The following is a 21,996-nucleotide window of genomic DNA, read 5'->3' as shown; positions in this document are numbered from 1 at the left end:
ATGGGGCTTCCCACCACTGAGATGTCAGCTGCCATCAGCAAGAGGCACCAGAATGACCCATTTCACTGTGCCGCAAAACCCTGCTGGGGGAATGACTGACTGACTGCTGGGCTGAGCTGGTGGGGCCAGTTTCCCCTCTAAGGCCCTGAGCTGGAGGTATTGATGGGCTGGGTGAGTGACCCAGGGAGATGAGGGAAGTGCAAGGCTGGAATCCTGCCTCACAAATGAGGTGGGTTTCCCCAAGCTCAGCAAATGTTGAAGGGATCCTCTGGGACCACGGGTGCGCTCGGTGACCCTGGTGTTCACCAAGTCTTGCAGCCTCTCCCCTCCTCTCATTTAATTCCATCTGGGGCTGCATTCTGGTGCTAGCCCCATTCACGCTCTGTACTGCTGGCAGCATGGCCAGGGCCCACGGTGCATGGTTGGGGCAGCATAGCCCTTCCCTACTGGCTGGAGATCTGTGAATTGCTCTGTCTGAGCTGCCGTTCTGGTGGGAATGTGTATTAAGACAGTTGGCCATGGGGCAGGTCCCTGCCTGGGATCCGAGTTCTTCACCGCCACAGGCATTTGTAACATGTTCATTTGTAAACCACACAGTATAAATGCAGCCGCGGCTTTGCCTTGGCCAAGGGACTGCACAGAATGCATGCAGTTTTGTGCTGGAGCCTTCCCTCCCCACTGCCCACAGCACCCTTGGCAACGTAACTTGCATTCCCGCTGAGATTCCCTCAGCTCTGCAGCTTGCCTCCAGCCTTGTAGAAGCAGGTTTTCCTAGCAGCCCCCCAGGAACCCTGGGTGCTGTGCTGTGAGACCCGGTTCTTCGATCGCACAACAGCAGATTAATTCTAAGGCAAACTGCCAAATGCTAGATCAACATGAAACCCGCTCAGCTGAGCTCAGCAAGGGGCAGGGGATGGTGATTCTCCCCACGCAGCCCTACCCTGTCTGTGTGTCACAACAGTTCTAGTGCTTGGTCCCCATAAAAAGGGGTTAACACTTCTGGGACGTGTGTTGTACAGTCAGACTATGATCTCTGACTCAGAATCAATGAATCCTCCCCTCCAGCCCCGGCCCTGGCTACAGCAGAGGCCCTGGCCCATTGTGCGGCAGAGACAGCTGAGCCCATGTAAAGTGACCTTTGCCAAGTCTGAGATGTCAGTGTGCAGGCCAGATGGGAGAGTTCATTGGCTCATGCTGGCCTAGGGCTTTCCTCTGTAGAGGTGTTTGAGTGGGGGCATGGCTTCCTCACTGGGGGGCTTTTATCTCTACAGTTTATCCTGCCCCCAGCCCACACACACACTCCTTTGATCCAGTGGGGCACAGGTTTGCTGACTATGAGGACAAAGGGGGCAAGGCCCCAAGTCCTTGTTGAGGGGTGGCTGGGAGGCGGGAGGTTAATTGGTGGTGCTCTAGGGTTTGAAGGGTCTCTGGTTTTGCAGGGTGGGAAGGGATTGTGTTAAATACTGGATTGTCCATGTGGCTGGAATCTTAAGGGGATCTCCAGGTGTGTCCCATTTGGCTCACGGCTGGAGAGAGAGCACCTCACTGACCTCTCATCCCGCTCTATTCTTACAATGCTTGTCCATGGCTGTAGAGTGAGATGCGCTGATGTGCAGTAAGTAAATCAAAGTGGGATCTAAGCTTCCGGCCAGAGGGGCTTTAACATGGTCCTGCCTCTGCTAATTCAGTGGGGCCCCTGGCAAAGAGATGATGGACAGACAGCTGCATAATGAAGGGATAGTCTCTTGGGACTCATCCAGGCTAGACCCCCTCTCTCTTCCAGGGTTAGTCTAGCCTGAAAGGTGGTATGGACCCATCAGGAGAAGGCCTGTACCTGGCCCAGGCTCTGGATGGGGAGAGGTGAGGATGGCTGGGCAAGATGCCGCTGCAGCCAGAGCGAGAGGCTAGAGTGGCCAAGCAACCAGAAAGGCCCACTAAGTGAGCCCAAGGGCATGAGCATGGCAGCCTTTTACACTCAGAAGTGCCTCTGACAAGCCTGCATGGGGGAGGTTCAGCAGGATTTGGCCAGGGGGGAGAGGCAAAATCCTGAGCAAGCAAGTCAATTTAGGGATAGCTACCAATTTAGAGAGGGATAGCTCAGTGGTTTGAGCATTGGCCACCTAAACCCAGGGTTGTGAGTTCAATCCTTGAGGGGGCCATTTAGAGATCGGGGCAAAAATTGGGGATTGGTCCTGCTTTGAGCAGGGGGTTGGACTAGATGACCTCTTGAGGTCCCTTCCAATCCTGATATTCTATGATCAAGGGGTGGCTGTTTAGGGGTGGAGGTCTTCACAGGATGAGGGTGGGGAGCCAGGGATCTGCCACTGAGCTTAACTAGGAAGAGTGCTGGGCCCCCTGAGCAACGGGAACGGGCAGTGGGATTTCTAATGTGGCTGTCATCCCTGAAAGAGTACAACTTCCCATGCAACAAGCAGGAGAAAATGGTGTGCAAGAGACCCCCCCTGGGACCTCTAGAGGCACAGGCCAAAGGCTCGAGAAGAGGGTGGACCTGGAGGGTCCATCCGCAGGCACACCAAGGCCCAGATTTTTAAACATCTTTAAAAATCTGTGAGAGTGAGGTACCTAGATACCTTTGAAAATCTGCCCTTGCCTGCTCCTCTCTGCCCGCCCTGAGGGGCCGTCAGCTCTTGTGCTCAGCAGCGTCTCCTCTGAACAGCACAGCTGTGTCCCTTCCCTCTGGTAGGCGCACATGTGAGTGTCTATGGAGTCTGGGGCTTGGCCTGGTCAAACACCTACCATGCTCGCCTTGCAGCCCTGCAGTGCCTGGGGCGGTGTCAGGCCGCAGAAAGAGGCCTCTCTGTATCATGCCACTAATGGCTGCCCGCAGGGCTGGGGATCTGCCTGGCTGAGAATCACTCACCTCGCAGCGAGCGTCAGCGGTTATTACAGCTGACACTTGCGTGCATCCCCCAGCCCCACAGGCATGGGAGCTGGGGCTGGGATTGTGCCTCCCTGCCAACCCTCCTGCTCATTACTGGATGTGAAAATAGCCCAGCAGCCCCACGCCCCTTAAAATCGCTGCTAGAAATAAATCCATTCATGAGAGAGGGCTGTAAAACCACAGGGACGCAGCCTTTCGTGGGGTTGCCTGTGGCTGGGTGAGGCACGCCAGGGCCCAGCAATCAGTGCGGCCCTCCTGCTGCGACTCTGGCCCCTCTATTTGAGGGAAAGCTATTTGTAACTTTCCTAGAAAAAAAGCTTCCCTTGTAATTAGCAATGCGCTGCCCGGGCTGTCATTTACCACTGCCCGGTACATAATGCTGGGCAAATGCAGCTTTCAACCCCACAAGTGCTCATGCCCTGCTAGCTACTGCTCGGCCGGGATCAAACCATAAACAACGCCAGCAGCTGCATCGTCTCTGCTCCTGGAGTCATGTCTATCGCACACACGGCCGCCGAGTACATGCTCTCTGATGCTTTGCTCCCGGACCCTAACGGCTCCCGAGCCAAAGGCCTTCGCCTGGAGTTACCGAGCGACCGCGTTGTGAAGTTCGTCACGGTGGGCCTGCCCCTGTTCCTGGTGTCCCTGGCGTTCGCACGGGAGTTTTCCATGGGTGAGTTGCAGGGTGGGGTGTTGTCGGGACTGGTTCTGGATCAGCATTAAGGGGAAGAAGTTCTAGGGCAGGAGCAGGGTATGCAGCACAGACCCCATTGGCTTCCTCGGGCTCTGGTTCTGCTGGCGCATCACGGGTACATGGAGGGCTCAAGGAGCGAGGTCAGAGTTTATGGTCAGCGTTCTGGGGGTATGGAAGAGTTTCAGAAGGGCGATAAGACCTTATGCTATTTCATGTAGTACTTGCTCCAGCCTCTAATTACTAGGGGTTAGGGTGAGTCCTTAATGGGGAGTTGACTGTCCCACATCTGCCACTGCAAGGTTCTTCCATCTGAAGCATCTGGTTCTGGTCGCTGTCAGAGCCAGGCCACTCAGCTAGATGGACCTCGGTCTGATCCAGGCTGGCAGTTCCTACGTTCCTGTGAATACTCTGTGCTCCCCTGGAGAGTCTGTGGTGTTTATCATCTGTGTTGCAATAGTGCCTTGGAGCCCCAGTCATGGCCTAGGGCCCCATGGTGCAAGGCACTGTACAAAGAGAATAGAAAGCCCCGAAGAGCTTCCGATCTAAGCAGGGTTCTGCTGCGGCCGGGGGGACCATTCCGTAGCCAGCATCTAACCTTGGACATAACTTGCCACAATTCTGACAAAAACAACGGCTGCTTCCCTCTCCTTGGGGTTCCCAGTTCCTGTGTTGATGTGGCTCTGTGTTATGTGTGGTCTCGCTCCTCTCTCTCTCTCCTGCCCCTGGATGTTCTTGGAGGCTGTGGTTTTCTCTGTCCCTGCAGCCCTTCAGGGAGCCAGCCCAGCCAGCGCTGGGATGCTGACAGTGCTTGAATTGACTCTTCTTTTCCCGGTTTATAGGACTTGGCCTAGGATCCTATTACACAAAGGTTCATTGATAACACAATTGGATGCATCTTAACCTCAGGCTAAACATGGACTTGGAGGATGATCTGCTTCTGCCTCCAGAGGCTTTGGTCTCACTTCCTTGCTTTCTACCTCTTTCTGTCCATCCCACGGCTACATGCCCTGTGTTCTTGCTGAGAGAGACGTGTGTGTGTACGGGGGGCGGGAGATGAGGGGGTTATGTCACAATCTCTTAAGTCTCCTTTGTTGGTTCAGTTGCTGCTCCTGGAAGAGAGAGAGCATCTATAAAAATCAAAAGGGAGATGCCTATTTACGCAATGTGTGTTTAGCCTGTGGAACTCCCCTCCACATGATGTTAGAGAGGGAACAAGCTAAGCAGGTTTCAAAACAGGGTTAGACATTTCCCTGAATATTAAGAATATCGTTGGCAATTAGACCTGCTGGGAGAGACATTTATGAGGGATACTCCCATCTTGACAGAAGCCAACCACTGCTTAGCCGATGCTAAGGACGATGAAGAAATTAACTATCAGGATGATTTTTCATTAACTTCTACAAAGTTATGGCTCTGGTCAGAGAAGGAATACAAGGCTGGCTGGACCAGGGGAGCAACCCCTGGATCAACCTTACTGTAATGTGTGGACAGAAAAGTTGTGGTCTTGTGAGAAACTTCAATTTGGGAGACACCTGCTGGAGGTCTCACTGAGCCAGTAGTAAAATATCATTAGCTTCTTTTATGGGTGATGATGGTCAACACAAAGGGTGTTGCATTTAACATGAGGTAACTGTATTTGGACTCATTCTAATGACTAAAGATGAATTTCCACTGGACTGAAGTTGGTGGTTGTCTAGGGGGCAGTGATCAGGAATTGATTAAATTTAATATGGGCAAGTAGAGGCTAGTTCCAACCAGTAATAGAAGCACTTGGTGTTTCAAAAGGGTTCATTTCCCTAAGCTGAGGAAAATTATCAGTGACATTGGAAAGAAAAACGTAGAAAACTGGGAATTCTTTAAAAAGAATGTATTAGTTGGCCAAAAAGCCATGATTCCACAATTGAGAGAGAGAGCAGCTTTGGCTAACAGTCCTCCTGGTTCAATGGCAAAATAACGCAGCAATTAGCAATAAGAAAGCACTACGTAACAAATGGAAAAAAGAAAATACACAGCAATTGATAGAAATTAGAAGTTATGAAATGTGGAAAATCTAGTGATAAAATATTCAAAATTAGCAGGCCTGGATAACTTGTAACCAAGAGTCCTAAAAGAGCTGGCTGAGGAGCTCTCTGGCCAGCTGATACTAATTTTTTATAAATCTCAGAATCTTGGGGGAATTCAAGAAGACTGGAAGGGTGCTAATGTGATGATGATAAAAAAGAGCAGGCAGGATGGCCCAACGAAGTATGTAAGTTATAATAAACTTTTGTAAGGTGTTTGACTTAGCACCACACAACATTCTAATTTTAAAAATTTAGCACCCCACAATATCAATAGACCACACATTAACTGGATTAGAAACGAACTGGCGGATCTCAAAAAGTAGCTGTCAGTGGGGAACCTTCATTGAATGGGGGTGTTCCGCTGGAGTTCTGTACGGATTGGTACGAGGCCTGATACTATTCAGCCACTGGAACAAACTACCAAGGGAAGTGGATTCTCCAGTCTTCAGATCAAGACTGGATAGCTTTCTGGAAGATGCTTTAGCCAAACACAAGTCATCGGGCTCAACAGAGGGGTAACAAGCCTGTGTTATTCAGGAGAGATCCCTTCTGGCCTGAAAATCTGTGAATCTAATGTTACAGTGATGTAACATTTCTGCCAGGAAAGCTTTGGTCTCTAGTCCCGGAAGCGGAGGACACTTGTGTTTGTGGGGTTATTTGTGTATGTCTGACCAGAGAGTGTGAGGTTTGTGGATATAATTTCCATCCTGCCTCAGAAATTTGTTCTTGGACTTAATGTACAGGAGGCTGGGTGGAGCCAGAGAGAATAAAATCGATGTGTTTTTGCTGGGTTGTTCCTTGATTACATAGATTGAGGGGCTACCCGGTTATTAGTCTCCTGAATGGACATTGAAATAGTCTAGCTGATGGGCTCTGTAGGCTATTCACAGCGTTAGAGTTGTGGCTAGCTCTGCGTGTATGTAAAGCACCAGAACATGGTGTTACAGGAATGAACTTGTCGCCTTCAGGGACAGGATCATCTCATAGACTATCAGGGTTGGAAGGGACCTCAGGAGATCATCTAGTCCAACCCCCTACTAAAAGCGGGACCAATCCCCAATTTTTTTTGCCCCAGATCCCTAAATGGCCCCCTCAAGGATTGAACTCACAACCCTGGGTTTAGCGGGCCAATGCTCAAACCACTGAGCTATCCCTCCCCACAATCTCAAATGCCTTGATTAGCAAAGCTGGTTCCTTGATAGCCCCGTCCAAACTTAAATCATGATCTGGGCAAGACAGCAGCTCAATGCACCCTAGCTGGCCTGGCCTGAGCCAACAAGTGCACTTGTGTTTACCAGCAGCAAAGTCTAGCCTAGTGAGCTGCCTGGGGTTTGGCAGATCCGGTATCTCCGCTTATGACCCACCTGTAGCCCATGGGCTGGGGCTGCTGCAGTAGGAGCATAGCTGGGAGTTTCACTGCCCCAGTTCCTCCAGCCCCCTCCGAAACTAACAGGCCTGGAGCAGGGATGGGGAGCTGGGGGCTGCAGGGCTGTCGGGTAGCTGCATTCCTGCTGCATCAGCCCCACCAGCAAGCTTGCGGCTAGGTCTGAGCACATAGCGTGACATGCCAGCTGGAGTCAGAAGACTTAGTGGAGTCCCTGGGGGCATAGCCTGGGGGTTGTAGGGGGGAGCAGAGAGGGATCCCCCAGTCAGTGGTCTATAGGAGCTCACTAGACCACCCCTGCAGTGGGCAGTGGTTTGTGGGGTAAGTACCCAGAATGCCTTGCACCTGAACGGGTATAGGGGGGCTTTGGTGTGGCTGCAGGAAGGACGCCAGGATCCAAGCTCAGCGAGGCTGCGCTGAACCGCTCCTATCGTACTGCTCGATTCTCAGTGCTGGCTGGAGCCAGACTTTCCTGCCAAGCCTGGCTTTGCCAGTGAGGCTGTTCCTGAGCTGGCAGGAGCCTTTGCCACAGGGAATCTCACCTTTTCGGGCCGGGGCAAGACGAGTTGTTACATGTTACATGAGCTGTTGGGGAGACAGGGCAGCAGGGGATCCCCCAGGGGCTGTAGTCCCCAGGCAGCTGCGAGGAGTGTGGACAACACAGCCCAGGTCCAATGTGTTTTACAGACCCTGGCCCAGTCTGATCCCTGCCCAGCTCCAGCCTGCAGGGAATCTGGCAGCCTGGCAGCAGTCAGCATGATGTTGTTGTGTTGCTACTGAGTTCAACTTAGTTGCTGGCTGCTGCCTGCTCCATGCCCACAAGGGGGTGCTATCCACAGTGCATAGCAGAAGGGGCAGTGTAGACGGGCGGGCTGTGGGCTGGGAGGGGAGTGGGTAGGAACGGGGGCTGCTGGACGCACGTTCACCGCAGAGATTCTGGAGCAGCAGGGTTCTGCGTTAGTGGGGCCGGGGGCGGGTGGAATCCCCCCGCCTGTGGGTCCACCAGCTCCTCCCTCTTGCTCTAACCACTTGCGCTCTGTTCCAGGGACCCAGATCAGCTGTTTCTCACCCGCCAACTTCACAGGGAAGCAGTCTGCATACGTTGATACGTCTTGCTGGGATTCCTTGATCCACTATGAATTTGATGCTGCTGGAAACACGACAGCCAAATCCCTCTGGGCTCTCAAGGTAGTGGGGCTGATGGGTTGGGGGAGCTCTGCATTTCAAGGGGCTGAAAATCAGCCCCCGATGCAGTGTCTCCAGGGCCAGTGGCATTTGGGTGGGCAAGGGACCCAGGTGAAGAACACAACTCATCAGGATACAGTGCTCACTGCCCCCCTGTCAGCCAAAGGCGAGAGGGACAGGCTGGCCTCTGCAGTGCACCCTAAGGGGCTCTGTTGGACCAATTTGCCCCAAAGCAGGAAGCCCAGCCCCAGCTGGTGGAATCCCTGCTGATCTCCATCATGGCTGTGGCATGCGGCAGAGAGATTTATGTCTGACAGGCAGGCTCCAGCCACCTGGGGCTTGTGGGATCTAGGCCAAATGGCTCCAGAAGTGACTAGGGGGTCAGTGTGATTATGGTTCTGCTGTAGCATGCTCCTTGCCGTCAGCTCTGCCCATCGGCCGGGCGGCTCCACTCTGCAGCAGCTGAAACTGCCGAGTGGTGTCCGGGGGCAGCCCCGTGCAGAGTCCGTGGCAGGGACCCGGCCTGGGTGTTACAAGGCAGCGACTCTTGGCGCAAGGTCCAGATCTCAAAGAAGCGATCATGGTCACATCATTGGGCAGAGAGGCCTCAATGCCACTTCTGTGTGTTTGGGAGCAGCCCCCACAGAGCTTCTGAACAAACCACCTCCGTGTAGAAGCAAGAACCACCTCTGCCATCTCCAAGAATCCCCCACTCAGGATCTCCTCTATTTACCCTGCAAACCCTGCATCAGCTCCCAGGGGCCAAGTGGAGTGTCCTGATCTGTGAGGCTCATCTGAAGAGCAATGTTGTTTGGGGTTCGAGTTCCCCTGGGTCTGTCCAGCTTCCCCCCTCCCCCCCCCTTCAAGGAGGCCTCATGGATAGGGCACTGGGCTGGGATTCAGGAGAACTGGATTCAATCCCTAGCTCTGCCACTGACTCCCTGTGGGACCTTGACCAAGTCTCTACCCTGCCCCATGCCTCGGTTTCACCATCTGTAAGATGGGGAGGATGAGCCATTGTAAAGCACTTGGAATGGTCAGGTGGGAAGTGCTGTGTAATCGCTCGGTATCATTATATCTGGGGTTAGACCTCAGGGCTGCAGCTCCTGATCCGCTGTTCAGCCTTAGCCTGGCCATTCCCTGCCTCCTGAGTGTTACTCCCGGGGGGATTTTGTGCCTCTGCGCATGCGCAGAATGTATGTCCCCCGCAGATTTCTTTGCTTCCCCACAGAGCAGTCATGCGACCCTCCCCAGCAGTAAGTTTCGGGTGCCCAGGGCAGCTGGCAGACAAGTAAATCACTGTGGGGCAGCGGGCGGTACTGGGGAAGACCTGGCCCGTGGCTCCTACCTTGTGCTGGGCTCAGCTGCTAGTCCCAGCTGAGCTAGGGAGGACAGGACTTCCTCTTCCTCTTCATGGCATCTGGGACTGGGTCAGACCCACCGAGATTTCTCCCCCAGCTGCAGGAAGCTCTGCAAACTCCCCACGACCCCCACTTCCTGCACCCATTGCTCCTCAGCTGCAGGGGGAGGGATCTCTGTACCTGGAGCTGCTCCCCCATCTGCCCAACCCCCATGCATCCAGATCCCCTCATACCCAGATCCTCCCGGAAAGCCTCACTCCCCCCACCCCTCGCACTCAGAACTCCTCGTGATGAGTCCTACTCCCCCTGCACCTGGACACCCCAATGAGCCACCCAGATCCCCACCACACTGAGCCCCAAACAGCTATACGTGGATCCCCACCCCACTGAGCCCCACTCCCCTAGCATCTGGACCCCCCTGTGAGCTCCCCACACCAAGACCCCTCTGCCAAGCTCTATCCCCCCCACACCCAGACCCCCTCCTGCTGAGCCCCAACCACCTTCACCTAGACCTCCCTGCGGAGTCCCATTACCATTGCACCCAGAAACCCCCAACAAGCCCCTGTGAATGCAGATTCCCCCTGTGCCCGGATCCCCCACTGAGCCGTCTGCATCCACCTGGTTCCCCCACCACACTAAGCCCCTTCATGCTTGGATCCTGCCTTGCTGAGCCTGCCTGCCCACACCTGGTGCACCTGGCACGGAGGGGCAGGGCCCTGAGGTGTTTCAGGGGCAGGCCCAGTCCTTGCGCTTTGTCAGGGTCGGATGCAGCCTCACCGCTGAGTCCATGTTCCGGGGGGAAGCTGCACAGTGATCTCGCACCTCTGTGCAGCCAGTGGCTTCTGCTCCCCAGTGCCATTGCTGGACCCTCCACATGTATTTGACAAATAACATTTGCAGAATTTTAAAATATTGTGCGCAGAATTTTTAATTTTTTGGCGCAGAATGCCCTCAGGAGTAGACTGTGCAGCCCTGAATGGCCCTGACTTGCTGCCTGGCTTGTCCTTTATGCTCCTGTTATAGTCTGTCCTGACCGCTGCTCTGCTGGCCATTGCGCTTGTGCTCTCGCTCTTGCTGGTCGAGGTGGCCTCAGTCATTGCATTGTCCTTTGCCCAGGCCTTCCCCTACTCCCTGCTGCTCATCGCGGTGGCCATGTACCTGCCCTCCCTGCTGTGGAGATACTCAGCTGCGCCTGCGCTGAACAGCGACCTGCTCTTCATCATCGACGAGCTGGACAAGTCCTACAACCGCTCCATCCGCTTGGTGCAGCACATGGTGAAGGTCCGCCAGGCCAGCACAGATGCCCAGCTCTTCTGGGAGGAGTTTGAGAAGTGAGTCAGTGGCTTGAGGACTGACCCTTTGGGTTCCTCCTCCCGTTCCCAGCGTGCACAGTCCCGCAGCCACCGTCTCGCCAGAGGAGGTCCAGGGGTCTGACTGAGCCCTTTTCCTTGGAGATCTGGGCAGACCCATGGCAAGAGAGCTCTGCAGTGGGGCAGGCCGGAGGGATCTCCTTGGAGAATGTCCTTAGGACTGATCCAGCCAGCAGGGACCCTCCAATGCCCAGGCCGGGTCTCTGCCCCCGAACCTGTTGGAACGGGGGTTTCCGCCCAGCCCCAGCTCCCCCAAGACCATGCTACCAGGACCTTCCCTCACCGAGGCTGCCCTCAGGCCCACCCTGTTGTGGGGAGGGGGTTCCTCAGAATGCAGGGGCTCTGAGGGGAAGGTAACACAGACTGGACCTGGGTGGTGGATCCCAGTAACCCAGCCCCCCACTCCCTCCCTTGTGGAGAGCCCTCTGTGGGGGCTGGGGATGGGCTGCAGGATTTGCCCTCCACATGCTCCTGCAGGGAGATCTGTTCCTGGAAGCCCCCTCCCCACGTGGGGCTGTGGTCCAATCTGGTCCGGCATGTGTGTGTCTGATCCCATCCACAGCACAGAAAGGTTGATGCTTATTGGAGGGTTGCCATTCACACGTGGATTGACATAACAGCCTTTGCCCTCAATCCCATGTTACTTTTTGCTTTCCAGGAGGTTATGTTTTATCCAGATACGTTTTTTCAGCTTCTTAATTTCTGCATTTTGATTACGCTAGAAAAGGGGGAATGCTGCAATTTTTAGTGACTAGAGGAGGATTTAATTTTTTCCTCGTGATTTGCGTCATGCTCCATTTGGGTGGAAATTAAAATTCAATTACATGCACAGAACCAGCATTTAAAAACTGATCTTTTTATTAAACAAAATTACTCAAAATGTGTTGGCTACGGACGAGAAAAAAGTTGATCAAAACATGTTCTGAGTATAAACAAACTGACTCATTAACAACCAGCCTCCCAGTGTCCCATCCCTGAGCACCCCCATCGCTGCTTGGTGCTCAGTGCCAGGGTCACATTGGGGGCTAGACTAGATGACCCTTGAGGTCCCTTCTAACCCTCTGGTTCGATGATGCTGGTTAATGCATGGGCAGAGTTCTGATCCATCCAGCACCACATCCCCTTGGCATCAGGGGCCGGGGATTTAACCCTAGAGGTGGAATTTACAGGCCAGGTTCTCAGCTGGTGTAAGCTGACTTCAGTGAAGTGACCTAACTTACTCTAGCTGAGAAACTGGCCCCAACTACCCCTCTGTCTTTCCCCCAGGGCTCGCAGGGAGCGGTACTTTGAGTTCCCTCTGCTGGAGCGGTACCTGGCCTGCAAGCAGCGCTCGCACTCCCTGGTGGGCGCCTACCTGCTGCGGAACCTGCTGCTGCTGCTTCTCATCGCTGCTACCTGTCTCTACCTGGGATTTCTCCACCTCCGTGTCTTTTTCCAAGATGAATTCAGCTGCTCCATCAAGACAGGGCTCCTGCGGGATGAGCCCCAAGTCCCGGACGTGATTCCCTGCAAGCTGGTCTTCTTCTCCGTCTTCCAGCTGATCAGCCTCTCCAACGGGGGGGTCTATGTCCTCCTGGCACCTGTGGTCATCTACAACATGCTGCAGCTCCTCCAGTGGGACAAGCGCCTCCTGTCCATCTATGAGATGCTGCCCGCCTTTGACCTCCTCAGCAGGAAGATGCTGACCTGCCCCGTGAACGACCTGAACATCATCCTCCTGTTCCTGCAGGCCAATATCTCTGAGCTTAAGTCTTTTAGCAGGCTGAATGCGGTGTGCGCCCTGAGGGAGGTCACCTCCAGCCCACAGAACATCGACACCGTGGTGGATTTCATGACCCTCCTTGCCGGCCTGGAGACGTCCAAACCGAAACACCAGGCCTGCGCTGCAGGGGCCGAAGGAAACCCTCCTGCTCCGAGCAGCGAGATCCTGGGTAAGAGACTAATGGAACCTTCCTCCCTCCCTCTGGTTTAGTTTGAATTGAAGCACGGAAATCTCGATGGGAAGTCAATGAAAAATCGACATGGTGCTGGCAAAGCACCTCCATTCCCCCTGCTAGATGTCAGATCTTACCTGGTCACCTAGCCTGTAGCCAGCCTGCCATGACAGGAGCGCTTCCTACTGGGTGATTCTCCATGCCCTGTGCAGCCTAGTTCTAAGTATCTTGGGCAAGGAGGCTCCCGTCACTTCCTTTGGGGGAATATTCCAGAGTTCACAAGTGCTGATCTTTTCTTGACTGTCATCCTCAGTTCTCCTTACTTGCATCTCATTACTTCTCCTCTCCCTCCTGCACCACCCCAATTATCCCTCTGGTGCTTCTAGCCTTGCTGGCAGTGCCAGGTGAGTGGTGAATATCCCATCTGCCGGAAACCTGCAAAGATCTCGAGCGTATTTGGTGATATCCCAATTTTCTTTCTTTGCTTGGACGAGCTGGGGGGGGGCAGGGCGTTGTGTGGGGCACACGTTCTGCTCGGTGCCCTAGGAACCATGTTTATTACTTGATTGCAGGGCGTTCCGCAGTAGCTCATTATGAATAATAGAATCATAGACTATCAAGGTTGGAAGGGACCTCAGGAGGTCATCTAGTCCAACCCCCTGCTCAAAGCAGGACCAATCCCCAATTTTTGCCCCAGATCCCTAAATGGCCCCCTCAAGGATTGAACTCACGACCCTGGGTTTAGCAGGCCAAAGCTCAAACCACTGAGCTACCCCTCCCTCAAAATTCAAACTTACGTAAGTCACATGGTCTTCTTTCTGGTTCCTGATTGGACGGCTTCTGCGACGAGCCATGTCGGAGCATGAGCTGCTCTTCCAGTTGTGGAACTTGCTCCTGGTGCGTAAAAGCTGCTTGGGGTATTTGTGGAACACAGATGTGCAGGGGGCACGAGTGTAGGTGCAGAAAACTTCCCGGGAATAGCCCCAGGATCTGCCCAGCTCTGTGCAGAGGGGAGACCTCTCTGCCCGCCCCCCCCAACCCTCAGCCCTTCTCACGTTCCCCAATTTTTCTTTTGCAATAGTAACGAACCTAGAAGATCACCGTGTGCCACAGACCAACCCTGAACCACAAGAGGGCAATCGGCCCCTGCAGGGCACAACGGGACCCCTCTTGGGTGGGCGCAGGGGCAGAAGTTCCAAACCGGACCTTTCTAGGTCACAGATGCTTCATGGCAGCCGGGATTTTGCGGCTGTTGGGATTTTGCATGTGGGTGGGTGGCTGCCATAGTAACAGTTGAACCAGTTTCACTGGAGAGCTGGCAGCTTAAAAGCCAGGCTGCCTGCAAGGCTCAGAGGGAGCTGAAGCTCTGCCCATTGGGGGCCACTGCTGGGGGGCAGGCCCCGCAGGCCGTGGGGCAGCAGCTTGGAGCCCTGTGCCCCTTCTTCTCCTGGGTCACCGAAGGGCAGACTGAGGCCCAGACAGGGGAGGCGTCTCAGGTGCGGCACGAAGTGAAGCATCCTGGTGGGTAGTTGTTTGGCTGTAAACTCGGGGTTCCTGCCTGTCTCCTGTGCCCTGAGCGAACGGGGCCGAGGTGGGAAGGGTGGGAGCAGAGGCACCGCATGGGGCCTGGGAAGGGAACGCTGCACCGTTCAGCACGTCTCCCAGGCACCTCGGTGTCTCTCTGCTGGCCCAGCGAAAGGCACCCGCAGCCCCTGACGCACCTCTCGTCTTGTTCCCACCGCGCTCCCCCGGGGCAGCTGCTGTCTGGCCTGAGCTCTTTGCTTTCCAGGCCCGCTTCGCTCCCAGTTCTCTCCCCAGCCCGCTGGCTCCTGCGCCGTGTGGGGTGCGCTACTGGGCAACGCCTGGCTGGCCGCTCCCGCTCTGGGGCAGGGAACGGAGCGTGGCTGTAAACCTACCTCCTGCTCTAGCCCAGCTAGAATTGATTTCCGTTGGCCTGTCTGGGCCCCCGGCCAGGTACAGCGCGGGCAGCTGGTCGCCACGGACGGGAGCTGTCCTGTGTGCCATCCCCCTCACTCTGACAATGCCGTCTTGGGTTAGAACATGGGCCTAGGAACTCCTGGGTTCTCTTCCTTGTTCTGCCATTATTGGCTGTATGCCCCCCTCCACCCATCTGTACCTCAGTCTCCCCTTCTGTAAAGTGGGGAGCATGATCCCTATCCCTCTTTGGGCAGTGCCCTGAGCTCCCTGGCTCATCCCATCCCATCCCTGCCAGATGCTTTGTTCTTGCTCTTTCCTTGGTTCAGTGACTATCCACAGGCAGCAGGAATGACTAAGTTATGGCTAAGGGAGCTTCCCTATGTCCTTACAGCAGTGCCATAGTACAGAGCGACCCTTGGAGGCCACGTAACAGCTGTGAGGGTGGCTCGGGAGAATAGCCACTCTTCAAACTGTGACCAAGGGGCTGGATCCCATCAGTGGGGAGAGCCAGACTGCAGAGAAGGGAGTTGGAGCTGACTGGAAGGGGACAGGAGCACTAAAAACCTGGGGCTGCTTTGCTAGAAAGAGATCCCCTGATACCTTTAGCTGCATGAAATAATGAGGGTGGGGAGAGGGTGCCCCATTTCTCCATCCGAGCATCCCGTAAGAGAGCAAAGGGCACACAGTGGCAAAAAGCAAGAAATGGAGAATGGATAAAAGGAGACTGAGTACAATGTATAATTAAATGATGGACCTCACTGCCACTGGATTTGCTAGAAATGTAATCTATCGCTGATGCTGGCTATGATCAAACGACAAGAGCCAGCCGTCTTTGCGCTTCAGTATGGGTGCTCGTTAGTGTCCAGCCGGAGCTGGGGAAAATTCCCTTGTTACACAAAGAACTGACTGAATGAGGGAAATGGGGGGGTGTTATGCCTCTTCCTGGAGCCCCCAAAGGTGGCCATGCTTGGACAAAAGGTATCAACCTAGCTGGACCCTTCTGCTATGGCAGTCCCTGCAGGAAAGAGTGTACCCTGACTGTCTGAGACAGGGCGATGGGAGGGCGAGGCTGGTGGGGAGCAGGTGCCAAAGCTCTTGCTCCAGTGAGGCTGGTCACATCCCTTTATTTTTAAGGGGAAAGGGAGAGCCCTATCACCCACAGGTGCTGGTGACTTTCTCTTCTCCCCCATTATCTAGAAATGAAACCCACAGGAGAAGCTAAAAGAAACACTGGTCCCAAGCCCGGCCTGCCTGGCTCTGCCTGAGTGATGGACCCTGACGGATGGCTGAGCCGGGATGGGAAGATCACAGCTCCCCTGCCGAACGATGACAAGATGTTAGAGGACAACTAAGAAACGTAACATAACCAAATCCATGGGGTGAATCCAGGCCACTGGCCTACGCCCAGCTACTGCTCTAGGATTGGCTCTGCATTCATCCCACCCATGTCGTCATGGCTGAAACCGTTCATGGTCCTAGTTATACGTCAGATCCCTTCATCAGCGCCCATCAAACTTGTTTTTATCTGGACCAGGGTAATCATCACCTGCCATTCTCTTGGGTCCAGCTGCTCCAGTGCAGCTGTGGGGCCCGATTCTGGTTTTATAGCAATTATACCCCAGTGTATCTATGGATGCCGGCAGAGATACTCCTAATGTGCTCTAGCAAAACTGATCTCAGTGGAGTTACTTGCCCCACAGGAAGTGAGAGTACCAGTGGGCCCAGGTGCCTGAGGAAGGCATATTCAAAATTAAGCAGAGGAAAGGGAAAAGGGTTCATAATTAAAAAGTGAACGCTGTGTATTGCTCTTGCTTTAAAGGTATTTGGATTCTGCGGAAGCAGGCTGCTCTGAAGGACAGTAAGGTGCTAGACTAGAACCCACGAGCCCTGAGGGGGAGGGATAGCTCAGTGGTTTGAGCATTGGCCTGCTAAAAACCCAGGGTTGTGAGTTCAATCCTTGAGGGGGCCATTTAGGGATCTGGGGCAAAAATTGGGGATTGGTCATGCTTTGAGCAGGGGGTTGGACTAGATGACCTCCTCAGGTCCCTTCCAACCCATGGGGACTACAACCCAGCTGGCCAGTCACATGGTCCTGGCTCACTCCCTTGCCAGCTGTAGGTGTCAGGCTTTAAAAGCAGCTGGAAACAAGAAGCAGGGGTCAGCACAACTGCCTCCATGAAGAGCTACTGCCATGTCATAGAATCATAGGACTGGAAGAGACCTCAAAAGGTCATCTAGTCCAGTCCTCTGCACTCATGGAAGGACTAAGTATTATCTAGACCATCCCTGATAGCTGTTTGTCTAACCTGCTTTTATAAATCTCCAATGATAGAGATTCCACCACCTCCCTAGGCAATTTATTCCAGTGCTTAACCACCCTGATGGGAAGTTTTTCCTAATGTCCAACCTAAACTGTCCTTGCTGCAATTTAAGCCCCTTGCTTGTCCTATCCTCAGAGGTTAAGAAGAACAATTCTTCTCCCTCCTCCTTGTAACAACCTTTTATGTACTTAACTGTTATCATGTCCCCCCTCAGTCTTCTCTGCTCCAGCCTAAACAAACCCAGTTTTTTCAATCTTCCCTCATAGGTCATGTTTTCTAGACCTTTCATCATTTTGGTTGCTCTTCTCTGCAGTTTGTCCACATCTCTTCAATTTGTCCACATCTTTCCTGAAATGTGGCGGCCAGAATTGGACACAATACTCCAGCTGCGGCCTAATCAGTGTGGAGTAGAGAGGAAGAATTACTTCTCGTGTCTTGCTTACAACACTCCTGCTGACACATCCCAGAATGATGTCAGGGAAGGGGGAGAGGAAACAGCACCTGCTCCAAGGGACCCATCCCTCCGTGGGCAGGTGCTGCTAGTGAGGGAAGATGGGCCAGGGGTTAATGTACTCGCCCGTGATTTGCAGGTCCCTGCTCTGCCACTGTCTGTGCAGCTTACAATGGAGTTAACAGCACTGCCCTGCCATGCAGGGGTGGTGGGAGGATAACCCCAGGTGTGAGGTGCTCAAGTACTCGAGCAAGAGGGGCCATATAAGTACCGTAGATAGCTAGTTACCAGCGGGAGAGAGCTGGCCGGGCAGCCAGGGCCGAGGAAAAGGCGGGAGACAGGGGCCCACAGGGCCAGGGGGATGCCGCTAAAAGCAGGCCGCTCGGCCCAATAGAGTAGGAGCCCTTGAGGTTCTAACATCCCCACCCAGCTGGGCTAGGCTCTCCGGTGGCATGGGCTGGTGTTCACAGCTCTCGGCAGTTGGGTTTTAGCGGGCAGTGGTTTGCTGCCCTCTCTTTGCACTCAGAAGTTCTTGCTTTAAAGTATTTCTATTTGCGAACCTAGAGAATAAAATGGCAGTACTGGGGTCAGCGCTTGGTGGGGAAGAGACAGAACCGAAGAGTGACATGTAGCTTCTTGTATCTAACTTGGTGGACGTTGCTCTTAAAGCCACAGGATCCAGCAGGGGCAAGGGCTGGTGGGTAAGGCACTAGACCGGGACTCAGGAGAGCTGGATCCCAGGCCTGGCACAGACACCCTGAGTGACTGTGGGCACTACATGTGGCCAGATTTCCAGAATAGTTCAGCTCCCGTTGATGCCCCTAAGTAAGTGGGTAGTTTCCCAAGAGCTGAATGTGCTGGCCGCTGACCAGTGGAGAACGTGGCCCTTAATCTCTGTGCCCCAGTTCTCCAGCTATAAAATAAGGATGATACTTTCTTCCCCCATTGGTCTGCTTCTCTGCTTAGATTGGAAGCTTGTTGGACTGAGGCTGTCTTTCTGTGAGCATGTATAGTGTCCAACACCAGGGGGTGCTGCTCTCGGCTGGGGCCTCTCCACCTCACTGCAATGCAAAGAACTAATATTCGCTTTCACCCAAGTCAGTGGAAATGCTGTCCTCAAAAGACCTGCATGTACAAGCTCTGGATATAACCAGCTCAAAAGAGCCAGCGAGAAAAGGAATCATCCATAAGGAAATAAGAGATCAATTGTTACAAAAGCACAATCAACTCCAACCCTTTATTATTTGTAGTTTTCATAATTTACAGGAAGATAAACATCACACCAGACAAGAGGTGGGCAAACTACAGCCCGTGGGCCACATCCAGGATCGTCCTGCGGTCTTGTCAGGGGGCAGGGGTGTGGATAGGGGGTGGGGCAGTCAGAGAGCGGGGGGGAAGGGGGTCAGGGGAGGCACAGCCTTCTCTACCCGGCCCTCCATACAGTTTTGCAACCTCAGTGTGGCCCTAGGGCCAAAAAGTTTGCCCACCCCTGCACTAGACAAAGGCACAGAATTTATTTCATAATAGAATTAACATTAATCATTACACAGGAATCCCTAGTTAAGGAGGAGGAAAAGTATACATCTTAATCAAACCTCCCAGTCCAGAAACCCTCCATCTAGAGGGGCTGTTAATTACACCACACACTGACAACTCAGAAGAATACAGAAGCGGAGTAAATAAGGCTTTCCACATCATCTTCCGTGACATGAACATGTGGTTCTGCTCTGTAAAGTCACTGCATCTTAGCCCCTTCAAACCCAGCTGACAGCGGGACAGAAATATTCTCAGCTTGTTCGCAAAGCCGAGGCAACCCAGCGCTGAGCACAAGCTGCTGCCTGTCCTTGTGGAAGGGCAGACGCTTGCTCCCCAAGGTGCGAGGCAGTGGCAGAGGGGGCGTGAGGACTAGCTCTAGTCTGGGGCACCTATTTTACTGGTGCTGAAGGAGAAAGCCCAGCATGAGCTCCCTGGTGTTTACCGTGCTTCATTTTACGGGCCAGCAGAGCACATCGGAGGCGGCATCAGGGACACAAACAGACCCTCCCAGTGCCATTGGGCAAAGCAGAACCACTTTTCGGTCCAATGGAATCTAGACCTGGCTTGAGCACAAGCAACAGAATATTGCACCCTGCAGCCCCAAGGGAGCCATCAGCATTTGCAGCTGCCCACCGGACCCACTGGTGCAGATGTCACCGTGCCTCGGGGGTCACAACTGAGAATGCCAAATTCAGGACAAACTGCTAAGAAGTAGGGCAGACAACCCCTCCCCCCCAAAAACTAGGGTTGCCGGGCGTTCTGATCGAAAAGGGACCCTGGCGGCTCCAGTCAGCAGTGCTGACCGAGCCACTAAAAGTCCAGTCAGAGGCACAGAGGGGCTAAGGCAGGCTCCCTCCCTGCCCTGGCTCCATGTGGCTCGTGGAAGCGGCCAGCACGTCTGGCTCCTAGGCACAGGGGCCATGGGGCTCCGCACACTGCCCCTGCCCCGAGTGCTGGCTTGGCTGGGAACCGTGGCCAATGGGAACTGCAGGGGCGGCACCTGCAGGCGCAGGCCGTTTGAGTGATCGGGTAGCAGGGCCTTGGAGAAGGAGCGGGGCCTTGGGGCAGGGCTAGGGCACGGGTGTTTGGTTTTGTGCTATTAGAAAGTTGAAAACCCTAACTGGTGGTTATTCTCCCATAAGATATACCAAACCAGCAACAAAAGTAAACTGTGGACAACAAGAAGTCAGAAATGCAGCCCCCTTAGGTATTCCAGTCCTTGGTTCAACACCCAGACACTAGACTTAATGGTGAGTGGTTATTTAAAACCCATTTCATCAACCAAAGGGTTCTTCTGATCCCGAAGGGCCAGCCACATATCCAGCTCAATATAACACTCAGATTTTACCCAATAATCATGCTGTTGCCAATCCTTTAGTATCTAATATCTAAAGGATGGAGTTCGGCTGTTCTCAGCGGTGGCAGATGACAGAACAAGGAGTAATGGTCTCAAGCTGCAGTGGGGGAGGTCTAGGTTGGATATCAGGAAACACTATTTCACTAGGAGGGTGGTGAAGCCCTGGAATGGGTTACCTAGGGAGGGGGTGGAATCTCCTTCCTTAGAGGTTTTTAAGGCCTGGCTTGACAAAGCCCTGGCTGGGATGATTTAGCTGGGGTTGGTCCTGCTTTGAGCAGGGGGTTGGACTAGATGACCTCCTGAGGTCTCTTCCAACCCTGATATTCTATGATTCTGTGCTGGGGGCCAGGTAGACACCTCTCCTGCGGGCAGGTAATTCCACCTCAGGACACCAGGGGGGTGCCCTGCCCATTCCTCTGATGAGATGAGGACTGGCTATAATTAAACAGGACACTTGGCTGGACTTACCCCAGGTCTGACCCCGTCCAGGAAAGCCTGCATAATACAGTTAAGGCACTGGTTAGACTAACCAAACCCATGGCGTTGTGGTATAAAGAAGAAGCTGTTTCTGAATCAATGTGATTTCCAAAGCACCCAGGGGATCTGGACGTCCAATTTCCATTCATTTTAATGGGTATCCAAAGTCCTCAGGTGGCTTTGGGAATCTCAGCCTAAAATGACAGGGGAAGCGTTCATTGGCTATGAGTAGGGCCCTACCAAAGTCACAGCCGTGAAAACCACGTCACATATCGAGAAATCAGGTCTCCCCCGTGAAATCTGGCTATTGTGGGGGGAGGGTCACAGGATTGCAACCCTTACCTCTGCGCTGCCTTCCGAGATGGGTGCCCAGCCACCAGCCGTTGCTCTCCACTCTCTGGCCGCCCAGCTCTGAAGTGCCACCATCAGCAGAAGCACAGAAGTGAGGGTGGCATAATGAGGTGGGAGGGTTTGTTACTTTTTGCAGGGAGGCAGGGCCGGCCTTACGGGTGCGTGATGTGAGCAACTGCTAAGGGCACCATGGTCATTCCCCCCCTCCACACACAGCCAGCCCAACGGCCCTATAAGCCCCAAGTGCTGGGCATGGAGCTGGGGAGGGGTAGGGCTGGGGGTGCCCTGCCTGGGGGCTCTTATCTTGTGCTGGGCTCCAGCTGCTAGACCTGGCTGGGCTGGGGAGGGACAGGAGGGACTTCCTCTACCCCTGCACGGCCTGCTGCTGGGGGCTCTGGGAATCTCCCCTGGCTGCAGGAAGCTCCACGGTTGCTGGCTGGGATCCTAGCTCTGAAGGCAGCGCTGTCGCCAGCAGCAGCGAAGAAGTAAGGGTGTCAATACCGCATCCCCACTACAAGGGAGCCTTGCGACCGCTCCCGACCTTCCCCCTTCTAGGTCAGGACCCCCCTGGCTACAACCCTGTGAAATTTCAGATTTAAATATCTGAAACTGTGAAATTTAAGGTTTCAGAGGAGCAGCCGTGTTAGTCTGTATCCGCAAAAGGAAAAGGAG

At 54.0% G+C, this 21,996-nt stretch overlaps 1 protein-coding gene across 1 annotated transcript; it reads left to right on the top strand.

The window, feature by feature from the left end:
* Positions 1 to 40: 40 nt before the first annotated feature.
* PANX3 (pannexin 3) lies at positions 41 to 21,610 on the top strand. The gene is made up of 5 exons (XM_073321045.1): positions 41 to 3,575; positions 8,089 to 8,231; positions 10,706 to 10,920; positions 12,226 to 12,890; positions 16,029 to 21,610. Exons 1-5 carry the CDS (start codon positions 3,395 to 3,397, stop codon positions 16,094 to 16,096), a joined length of 1,272 nt encoding a protein of 423 aa, XP_073177146.1. The 5' UTR covers positions 41 to 3,394; the 3' UTR covers positions 16,097 to 21,610.
* The last annotated feature ends 386 nt before the right edge of the window (positions 21,611 to 21,996 follow it).

The sequence above is a fragment of the Lepidochelys kempii genome, chromosome 22 (genome assembly GCF_965140265.1).
Source record: "Lepidochelys kempii isolate rLepKem1 chromosome 22, rLepKem1.hap2, whole genome shotgun sequence".
Taxonomy (NCBI): domain Eukaryota; kingdom Metazoa; phylum Chordata; order Testudines; family Cheloniidae; genus Lepidochelys; species Lepidochelys kempii.
Note: the sequence above shows the minus strand (reverse complement) of the source record. Positions and strands in the feature narration are given on the sequence as shown.